This window comes from Aphelocoma coerulescens, chromosome 2, assembly GCF_041296385.1.
Source record: "Aphelocoma coerulescens isolate FSJ_1873_10779 chromosome 2, UR_Acoe_1.0, whole genome shotgun sequence".
NCBI classification, from domain to species: Eukaryota; Metazoa; Chordata; class Aves; order Passeriformes; family Corvidae; genus Aphelocoma; species Aphelocoma coerulescens.
The window spans coordinates 28,744,692-28,756,852 of record NC_091015.1 but is presented as its reverse complement, the minus strand read 5'-3'; the positions used below and the strand labels follow the sequence as shown (position 1 = coordinate 28,756,852).

Genomic DNA, 12,161 nt, shown 5'->3' with positions numbered 1-12,161 from the left:
TTTTGACAGGCATCTTCCTAACCTCCTGAAACTCTCAGCTACCCAAACAGCCTTGGAGCAGAAGACAAATTTTCCTTTTCTTCTTATGTAATGAACATTTTCTAAAAGATCCAATGCTCATTGTCACAAACCATCAGTTAGTGACAAACTCAAAATCTGTTCTGCACAGCACGTATGACCCAAATTAACTGAGACAAACTACTCCAAATAATCTTACTGTTTTATCAAAATTCAGGAAGTATTTGCTACTCCTTGCTAAATCACCAGATGGGAGAAAACTGTGAGAGACAGAGGGTCAAGATTGCTCTTTTTTTGTTATCTTAAAATATTCAAGAAAATGGCTTTTCAGTTGCAGAGACTGTAGCTAACACTTTGAACCTAGAAAGTCCCACATGACATGTAATACAACTAGGGATGTCAGACATAACTGAGCCGAAATATCCTGTTTGAGCCTCAGTAAGTGTGTTAATTCAGCACTTTACAATCTTCCCAGTCATTACTGTTTAACAGTAAATGTATCACTAGTGAAGACTAAAACTCTCTTCTGTTCTAATCAAATAATAGAATCTACTCCCTGCATTCAAGATGACTCATGATGATGTGAGAAACACTTCTTCCCTTGTCTCTTTTACCAGGGAATCAGTACAGACCTGTTACCACTTGCTTAAACCCGCATGCATGCTGCTGTGCTCTTTTTTCCAATCTTCTACCACTGTTCAGCCTATCTCTTCTCCCTCCTCTTTCCTTTTTAGGTCAATTAAAAAAATTCAGTTATACCAGAGCAATAACATCCTGGCTTCAAGTGCGCTTAGAACAGCTACTGTTATTAACTAGCTCCTTACAGATGAGAGAAATACTGAAGCTCATTGTTATACTATTCAGGAGCTCCATGTAGTCCTGGTTTCCCAAAGCGGAACACTTCTCATCAATGGTCCTTAGACCTACAACGCTTTATCACACTCAGATTAATTAAGTTTCATGTAATTCATGGATCATATATCCAAACAGAAATTCCAAAAAAGCAAAATACAAAAGGTTCGGTAGCAAGCTCAAAAATACATCTGTATTTCAGCCTTTACAAAGAAAACAATGGTCTTTCAATAAACAAAATTGGTGGACAGACTATTTACTTACCATTTTCCCCCAAAACAGTCCAAGACATTAACTGGGTAACAGAAAAATCCCAGTAAGAAACTACTTAAAAGCCATTAAATCACTTCACTCTGTAAGAAATTTTTCAGTAGCTCTAACAAGCCACAACACTGACTGACTCATTGTGTCATATCTGATAAGACTCTTTTCACTTGTGTATTTAAAAACAAGTTTTTATCATATGGTTAAATCACTCAGGTTTGAGATGCTAGGTAGTAAATTCCCTTTGAAACATATAAACTTAAAACAATCAGAATAATGTATATCCCAAATACACATTTATATGCAAGAACTGCATTGCTTTGCCTCCACAAATTTTACTACTGCTCTTCACATCCACAAAATTATTTGGTCCCAGCACTGTAACCACAGGAAGATGCAAAGAAAATTTAATTGAGTTACAACTTTGTCTTTAAATAATGTAGTACAAATAAGACAGCCTGTTAGCTGCCAGAGAACAAGCTGAGATACTCAAGTGTTCTGCCAAACTTCTTGCTACTCAGAAAGGGAGTAAAGCTCATCACTGGTTTTATTACAGCATAAACACTCTAGCATGCCAGCACAACCCCCTAACGTAATACAATGTTACATGTAAAAAAAAAAAAAGACTATTTTCATTAGTATGTGAAAAGTACATCTTCTGTCTGACTCCCCACAAAACCAGTAGAGGAACAAGATATCCCTGCAGGGAAGCAATGGAGCACCAGGTACCGCCTCTGCCCTTCCATGCTGTATCCAGGAGTGGTAATAACTTGGCCTAAATCACTACCACACTTTAATAAAATGTTCCTCTATTAAAAAAAGCATATGTATGTGCTTAAATATGCATTTTGGTAAACATTATGATTTACTAAAGTAAGTATCTCATTAACATGAACATATTGTACTTGTTTTCAAAAGGAAATTAAAAATAATTTTAAAAGAAAAATGCCACACACAAAATGAATGAGACCTGTAACCTTGAGATAAATAGACAGCTTGTTTGTAAATAAAAAACATCTGAATTCTGTAAGGCTTCTTTTCCATACTCTTCCTTTAATTTAAGGTGTGTAATACAGAACAAATCTTTATAAACAGAAGCTATGTATCTTCACAATTATTCTCAACAAAATTCCAAGGTTCTGGTTGAAGATTTTTGATAGTAAGTTTTAATACAGCCTACTAAACGTAACCTCCAAAGTTCACTATAACGATACACATCTTCTACAAGCAGCTGCTTTCTCAATTTAATTTGCACAGTTTTTTCATGCTCCACTGGTGTATTTAATGCTGCTGCACTCTGTAGGAGTTTATCTATGATAAACCCAACAGCTGGCTGCTTGCTTCATACTGACCTTCTCAAAATGTTTTAGTACATGTCACCCAAGTATTGCAGTATTACAGATTTAAACTGCCATTTCAGTGTGATTGGCACACAAGTGCCTCATTTCTTGAACCACCTATATGCGAACTCAGACCTGAATCATTATTAAAAAACATACACAAGTCAGTCAAGTTCACAGCTGAAGCAGCTTCAGCTGCTTTTAATACCCGTTCTAAATATTTTCCTGCTCATTTATTTAGCTGCACATGTTTTAGAAGCTTGTAATTAAGACAAATTGGGTAATCAAAGAAGAATAATCTTCCTTGTTACTCTACCATCCATTTAGCTTGCAGCAATGATGACAGATGTTGATTAGGAAAGAAGAAAAACTCCATACTGAAACAAGGACAGAATTTGTATTTTTGGATAATAGCATTTTGAGAAGTAAAATTTCATAAATTCACATTTATACTTGTGAAACTGAGAGATTAATGTGAAAAGGCTTCTGCTGAAAAATTAAGCACCTCATTATTCTAATGGTTCACCTTTCATGTAGAAAGAGAGAAATTATTCCAATTTGATTATGAAGAGAAACTGACTAGGTTTGGCTTGTGTAATTTCTAGCACTGATGTATATGAAGAATTTATTTTTAAAAGGTGGTAAGGGCATGAAGAGCAATGGTGAATTAAAGGAATCTGTTACTCAGTAGTCTCTTCCTGCTAATATGTCAGGAAAAGCACTGAACTGGATTGCAGTTTACTGAGTATAATGAAAACATAATAGACACTGCCCCAAGACTCTACCCTTAGTCTACAGTGCCTCCCTACCCTTGAGAATTCAAATTCATAAACAAATAATAAAAAGAGAGCACAGGAATTTTCACATATTAGTAATGTGAATTAGTAAATTGCAATTAGTATTTGTTTATTTCTAGTACATAATCTCTTCATCTGGGAGAACAAATTTATCCAGGACAGCAATATCACATTGTCTAGCAAGTAAAGACACAACAAAAATAATAAATTATTGTGATAACGCCCACTGTCAGCAAGGCAGGCATATGCCTCTGCACAGACAACCTATGTAACAAAGAAAATACCTCCAGGTTAACCAAAAGCATACCACCATTTTACAAGAATAATTTTAAGCAATTATTAAAATGTTGACTATAGTTTCTAGTAGGATAAAGGAGAAGTCACATATATAGGGCTTAAATTGTTTGCGGAACACAAGAATAAAAAGGTTGAAAGAAAATTTGCCAGGTGGTATCAAGTCTCACATTTCTTGTTACACAATTGACTTTTACTCTTTAAAAAAAGTATTTTTCTTGCATATAGAAGCATTATCATTAAAACAGAAAACAACTGAAAAAGCACAAGTTGCTTAGCTGTGTAAAAGCTTTACAAGGAAGATGCACATACACTCTTGAATCTACAACAGACCAGAAACAAGGATCTGAACCCTAGAAGTATTAAAAGAGCACTGCTACCTCCAATGGTCAAAATTATTCACTACAAATCTTGACTCACTTGTGTAACTTGTTTTTTAAAACCTTATGACAAGCCCAGCACATGAAAGCGTTGCTGATTACCACACACCTGCAGTTTATACAACCATAAGGTGTAGGGGAAAAACCTTAATTTCCATGGTCTATTTAAAAAAAACAAAACAAACAAAACAAAAACAAACCAAATAAAACTATGCAGCAAAAACCAGTAACATTAAGCACAAATCAGACATCATTGATAATCCAATTTTTGCCTTTTGTATAGATAATTAGTTATCATTAATATTTACATCTTAATTTATTCTCCAAATGTGACAGGAATTGAAGACATCACGAGAATTAATCTGCTTATTCTCAAATTAGACCTGAATGCAATCCTAAAAAGAAGCAAAGAATATTCTCAAAAATCAATAATATAATCTTTATAATTCAAAATACTCATAATATACCAGGTCTGTCTGAATACCTTTAGCACACCTTCAATAAAATTTTGTTATGCTACTTTTTCCTATTACCTGGCATTACTGACCCAGTAAAGAACTGCAAAACTTGAAGTTCTCCTCCCACTTACATCATACTTGAAAGTCAATAGACTTGAGCAGAGTCTTTACAAAGTACAGGAAAAAACCCAATCTTTTAAATATAAGAGGAATACCAAATTCAAAACATCACTTATTCAGTCTTACCTGCCTGCATCAGTCTCTTTGAAGATCCCATCCTGGTTGGGACACAATTCACAGCTAGGTGTGACACCACATTTGCATGCATCACAAAACCAAGGCTCTGTGGAATTTTCTGAAGCTGAACTCATGATAGAGTCACTCTCTCCATCAACACCATAGCAACCTACACACAGGATAAATGCAAGATCAGTATGAGAAGAGACAATTGTAGCAGCAGACACTTGTCAGTTGAGTTTAGAAGGAAACATACACACACAGACTCAGGGGAACAATATGAGAGAAATACTGAGATACCCAAGAAAGCTTACATTTTCGAAACTATTATTGTTAGTGCAAAATTCACATTTTATAGAGTTTTATTCTAAAAAGTCATCTGTCTTATGTGATTGTCTCAGATTACAACTGTAAAACAAGAAGAAAAAGACTGTTTTACTTTATTTTTCTAGCCACACTTGATATTCTTTCAGACTATCCATTAGGAAGGAAAGTAAGAAAACAAGACTTGAAGCAACCAAAGATTAAAAGAAACTCAATGCATTATGCATTTTTTTTCAAGAAATGTCTTTCAAGATAAATGCAACAAGCTCTTCTCCCTGAAAATGAACAATTTTTGGAGGGAAGGGGAGAATGTTTGGGTTTTCTTCTAGAGGTTCATTATCTCAGTAGAATCCAGTCAACAAATACGCACTCCACTTTTCTACTTTGCATTCAGCATGCAAATCAACTACAAAAGAATATACACATGAAATAAAAAACACTATTTACCTACTTTTTGAGTTGTAGGACTGACCTTAAGAACCCTTGTGCAACTCCAAAACCAAAGTGTAATTTGTGGAGCACAAACTGACAATTCTGAGACACTACATTGGTGATTGATGAAATATACATATATTTTTTAAGCACTCTCATTTGTACCTGCTTTTAAATAATGGCTAGGCTCAATCATTCAGTTTCTCCATTCCTCTTCAGTACAACTAAGGGTATTCTTTATGATTGTTAAGGTGCCCATGCATGCTTAATTACCACAAATTTAGGAAAACAGTGTCTTTAAAGTGATTTATTATTTAAATTTTGCATAAGAGCAAGAATTCTATTGGTTACTACTGCAAATGAAGAAAAGGAAAATCCTAAAGCTAATCACCACAAAACTGTTTTTTTCATATCCCACACTTTGAACATTTAGCTGCTATTTAGTAAGAGAAAAAATATTTAATTGTCAACACTTAAAACGCAGTAGAGACTTTACTAAAAAATTACATTCATTTATTTATCAAATACAGCAATCAAATCAAACTTTGTGCTTCCCGAGCAGTAAAATTACTCAATCTGCAATTAAATAGCAACATGATCTTTTACTTCGTTTCATTACCCACTGGCTGTAATAAAATAACAACAGTACTCCAACTCCCCTTGCGACAGAAACAGAGGTCTGCGTAACACACTGAAACTACATTCAGGAAATAAGCAATGATGCAGGAACCACTTAAGAAATGTAGTCTTCCATTACAGAATGAACCTTATCAATAAGAATTAAAATAAGATGGCAGAATGCTTCTTTTCATTATAAAAAGTATCCTAGAATGAAAGGACAAGTAATGTGCAGAAGCACACTCACAGACAAATTTCATTAGGGATATACAAGATCATATAGCTCATGCATAGGGTAACTCCATCTTCCTTATAATGTGGTACCAGCTTTAAGCAGAATTCCACAGAGTAATTTTTTTTTAATTCTAGTAACATGATTTTGAATACATGCCAGCAAATCTCATTTTCAGCAAGAGCACTAATGTACAAACACATGGCCCACTGATATCATAGAGCTGATGAATTATTAACCTTTTGATAATTCCTTCAGACTTCTAAACATATCAACATTTTCTTAAAAGTACTTACTAAAAGTTTCTTAATGTTACAGATGCAGTAATACTGCTCTCAATCCACATGGCAAAATAAAATCAGTTCCTTTCAAACACTGATGCTTCTTCACCAATTGAAAGTAATTAGATTTGCTTTTCTAGCCTAAGTGCCACCAGTATACTAAAATAAGAATAATGACTTCCCCAAACTGTCCTACCTTCATTCTGAAATAGTTGCTTTATTATACTTATCACTCATATATACGTGATTGGTTTTTATCCTTCCTCCCAGAAAATGACACAAACGTGCTGCAATTATTTCCATCCTTATCACATGTGTTGGCATTAAACATTATTTCTGTAACAATACAAATATAGCTCCTTTTCCAAAGTGGAAAAAAAAAAAAAAGAAGTCCATATTTTTAACCCAATTTTTTGCCCCAATTTGTATATAAATCTTAATGACATCTTTAAAGAGTTTAAGATCTCTGATAGACAAGGAAGCATTCACTCTTTTCCTCAACTGGCATTTAGCAAAAGCTAAACACCACACTGTTACACCCAGCAGAAGGGGTGGTCTTTAGCTGGAGAAAACAGACCAATTATTAATCATTGCTGATAAAAACATCAAAACAATCTGGTCCACCACAGAGCTGAAGAAATCCAGCCTGTAAGACTACTGCTGACCTGGTGTACACTGCCAAATAAAGCTACTGAATCAAAGCTGCAATACAAAACCTTGTGGCTATGAAGCCAGGTTTCAGAGAAGATATGTAGTAATTGTTCTTGACTGAGTACTGGCAAGGGCCAATTTCAGTATGCTCCGAAGTCTAAAACAATTACCTCTTTAAAGATATCATTTTAGCATCCTTAAAAATGCTGAGTACAACAGAGGTTCAACCTATTACTACCTGCCTTCTTTGGCTATGCTGAAAGAATTTTTTTGTTCCAGTTAACAAAAATTTCAAAACCCCTTATCTTTAGGACTTCAAAATGCATAGATATGCAAATACAAAGCTGCTACTTGGTAAACCATTCCATCCTAGTATTAAGTGGCTATACTGAAGATCAATTTAAAGTTGCTTAGTCCAACTGTTCTGTATGAATTACTGGGAATTGCTGGTGTTGGAACAGAAAGCAACCTAAGGGCTCACTTAGTAAAAGCATCAGGACGTAATCTTTAGGTTCCTTCTAAAAGTACAAGTGCACAGACAGCGTGACTAGTTAAGGCCTGAAAGGACAACAGGGGGAAGGATACAGAACCTGTAAAGGACATGTTTGGTTCCAGCTATTATTACTGGCCTATTTGGCATTAAGTAAACCATTGGCCCCTTTGACTGGAAAACACACTGAAGAAAATAAAATAACTTTTAAACACTTTCCTGAAAAAGCATGCTGCCTTTCCTTAAGATTCACAAAAATTCTGAAGTCTGGGTCTTCAGAATACCCGTAAGAGCTCCTTTTGAACTAAAGTTCATTAAATCCTCACGTTTGTGTATTCTTAGACTACTACATCCTAACTCCACTTCTGACACCTCCTTGAACACCATTAACACTAAACAATAAAAATAGTTTAGTATAATACTAACCTGTGGTGGCCAGTGAACATACATTACAAGGGACAGAGAGTGCTCAGTAAGACAAGTCCCTCGCACCAGAAGAACCACTTAGGTTAGGGTGACCAGAAAGGCTTCTCCCAGGATGCCTGTTCTGTTCTGTTAATCTACCCCAGTTTGGTTTCCCCGATTGGCTGTCAGCCTCTACCCCCCCTCCTCTCTCCCCCAGAGCTCCCCATTGGTCCCCGTTCCCTAGACCTGCCTTTTCCCCACCCCCGGATAAAACCCTGGCTCGCTACTGTTCTCTCGTCTTTGCCCCTGAATCTCCAGCAGAGTAGAAGCACTGAACGCTCCTGCTGGAACTCATGCAAAGGCCCTTCCCATCTCCTTGCGACCGACGTTTACTGAAGCTGGCCGTGCGTTTGTGCTGCATGCGTGTGAGCACAGAGCCGGACAGGGACAGTAGTACTAACCTATGCATTTAAACACATGAAATTCCAGAAGGTAAAATTTTCACAACACTTACTGTTCCATCTATGGCATCTCTATATTACAATTACAGCCAAGTTATCTGTTGAATGTATGGCATTATATACAGAAGACAACCTTTTTTATTCCCTGATTTTGAAGTCATTTTACTCTGTCAATAGCTTATATTTTCATGTGATTGTCAATAAAAAGAAATTGCACACACTTCAAAATAATACCATTAAAATAATTGTTCTGAAATGTATATCACTGACAGAAACAGGAATAGAGACCTAATTCTTGTCTTGGCTGCATCTGGTCCTCTGTTTCTCTGGGAAGGTAATTTTTTGCCAAAGAGGATATCTGCATACACCAACCAAGCATATCTACATATGCTTTGAAACATGAACTTTATGGTAAACTCTGCGTCTGCAAAATTAAATGCTGTGAGATCACAGTATTTAAAATATGTTTCATTCAATTCTTCATTGGACCAACAGTTTAAAATAAATACATTAATAATTTCATGCATCATAAATTCAGAACAGTATTTTTATTTACTAAATGGAGAGTACTAAAGTACATGATTTTGAAAAATGGATTTTTATACCAGACAGCAGCAGACCACAGTAAGGGGCAAAATTAAAATGCAAAAGTGTTTTACTACACTGTAGAGCATATGGCAACTACACTATTGCTTTTAGCAAGGGAAGTTTTATTCTCTGATATCACATCAAAGTACAGTAAGAAACAAAGATAGGAGATGGAAAAGAAACTGCTCAAAAAATGTAGAACTTTCCCATTTAACTCACAGCAACTAACCCAAGGGCAACAACTGGCAAGCGGACTACCTACACTTGTGGCAAATGATATGATGTGTGCCAGACATTTTCTTCAGACACACTGCAATCAAGATGTCAAAAAAACTGACAACACAGTTGGGGGTGTTCTGCTATTACAAGATCTTAGCACAAACGCATTTATCCAAAATGACAGACTGGTGTCTAAAGAAGACTTTTATAAAAAGAAATGACAATTATCTTCATACAGAAGTAAAAATTCTAAAAAGCAACAGTACAAATTCAGTAAGAGAATTTTTTACCTTTTTTTTGGAGGGGAGAGAGATGATGTGACAGGGATAGGTTGATATGCAAAATGAGAACACACTTTTAATTGATGGACATGAACTAATTACAGGCTTTTCAAATTAATAGATGAATGCATTGTGTAAGAGTGGGTATTAAATTAGCATTACATGTATGCTACTTATGCAGTTTTAAAGGCAGTTAAAATTAGAACCAGTTATTTACTCCCCTAAGAATAGATTTTTGGACACATATCTGCAGTGCAAAGACAGCTTTTGGACAAGTGATGCAGGCCGTGTAGGTGATATGAACATCACACAGCAAACAGTTGTATTAGAAAGTAAAATTAATTTCTCACAATCTCAAAACTCATCAATAAGTCAAGTAAAGGTATTTATTAAGGGTCCATGACTTTAGGTCTGAATGAAAATTCCCCTCTAACTCTTGGCCATGTTGCTGTTTCTGCATGAGCTCTGGCAGACTTGCTCCTGGATGAGTTATCGCCTCTTTTTTTCCATGGAAGACCTTATGTAACAGCTCATTAATGCAAGCAAGCAATCCAACAGGAAGACAAGTCACAACTGAACAAGCAGCTGCTGCACCAGGTCCTCAAAAGGAAAAGGTGGTAGCACCAAATATCCAGGAGGGAGCCCTGGTGTCCAGAAGAAGTAGGTTTGACTCAGAACACTATTTTCTCAGCTAATGAATAACTTCACATTAAAACAGAGGTGGCTGTCATAGAAAAATCTGTTCCAGTCACCAGAAAGGTTCTGTGGTAGACAGAAACTTCCACTTGAACAGAGCACCAAGGCATAAGTCAAGGGTGTAAGACCCCCTCCCCATGAAGCAAAACAGTTTCTGTAATAATCAACAAGGAGAAGGAGAAAATAAGGTCTTCAGGGGAAGAACAATCAAACTGTCAGTATCATCATTATGTGGGACCCTGGGTAGGACACCAGTAGTGTGTGAAAGGAGTGCACTCCTTCCAAATAATTATTTACCATGCTACGGAGAAGAAGAGAAAACATGCTCATTCATAATACCACTTAATATTGCATATAAAATCTAGGAAGAAAACCTCTGTGATATTCCAGCAGCTTGCTTTGGGCATTTTGGAACAACTGGCTTTGATTCTAGGGAAAAGGCAACTGCTAAGAATCAAAATCAGACTGCAGGAAATGGGCATACTACTAAATGCAGGTAAACGTCACTGCATTGATTTCTATCCAATTCATGAATAGGAGCCTCTTCATTCAATACTGTGTTCTGAAAAATTCAAAAGCTCAAATATTAGAACAAATTTCAGGACACAGCATGATATCCACAGCCACAGCAACCTACCTACTAAGGGAAACCTGAAAAAATAAAACAAATTCTTGGACTTCAATGTATTTACAAAACAGACTCACTCATTACTGGAACTTATTTTTCAAACTACCAAGCAGCTGTGTATACGAGTACAAAGGACTACAAATACAGTCTATGTCTATGATCTGGGTATACATTTACAAAGTACAGATCAAAGCCAATGCCATTAAGAGTAAATCTTGCTTCTATTAACATTAAAAAAATAATTCTCAAGGTTGCAAGCCATGTTTATATGATTAGACAGTAATTACCTTTTCAACTACTTTTCAATCTATTTTGGAAATCAGCCAAGGTGAATGATTAGGCAAACAGGACCAAAAAGTAACTGTTGCACTGCATTTTATTTTTGACTGCAACTTCTAATGATAGGTTGTCTTCATGTATTACTTCTGCATTCAGAAGTAAATAGTCAGTCAGTGAGCACTGGGCAGGAGTGCAGAAATCTCCAAGTCACATATATATATGTGTATATATAAGATCACTGAATCAAACTAAAGTTTCAAAGGTTACAATTCTTTTATAGCTCTTCGGTTTTGGCTCGGGTGGAGTTAACTTTCTTCAGAGTGGCTAGTGTGTGGCTATGTTTTGCATTTGTGCTAAACACAGTGATGATAATAAAGAGATGTTTTTATTATTGCTGAGCAGGGCACACACAGAGTCAAGGCCTCTTCTATTTTCCCTACTGCCACAGCAGTGAGGAAGCTGGGGGTGCATAGGAGGCTGGGAGAAGACACAGCCAGGACAGGTGACCCCAACTGACCAAAGGGATATTCCAGACCACATGACATCATGCTCAACATACAAAGTGAGGGGAAGACGGAGGAAAAGGGAGATGCTTAGGGTGATGCCATTTGTCTTCCCAAGCAATCGTTACTCGTGATGGAGCCCTGTTCTCCTGGAGATGCCTGAACACCTGCCTGCCCATGGGAAGCTATCAATTAATTCTTTGTTTTGCTTTGCTTGTGTGTGTGGTTTTTGCTTTCCCTATTAAACTGTCTTTAACTCAACTCACAAGTTTTCCAGCTTTTTCCCTTCTCATTCTCTCCCCGTCCTGCTGGTAGGGAAGTGAACGAGTGGCTGTGTTTGGCTTGGTGGCTGGCAGGGGTTAAACCACAGCAATAATATTTTTATTTGCTGCAAGCAATTATTTAAACAAATTACTGAAAAAAGCTCAGATTT

The 12,161-nt window shown here is 36.3% G+C and overlaps 1 protein-coding gene across 1 annotated transcript in view; it reads right to left on the bottom strand.

Moving 5' to 3' along the window:
- The window catches only part of LOC138106384 (PHD finger protein 14-like), a 163,578-nt gene that overhangs the window by 130,981 nt on the left and 20,436 nt on the right, over positions 1–12,161 (bottom strand). Inside the window, 1 exon segment of the mRNA XM_069006910.1 lies at positions 4,650–4,809. Coding sequence (XP_068863011.1) covers positions 4,650–4,809 — 160 coding nt within the window.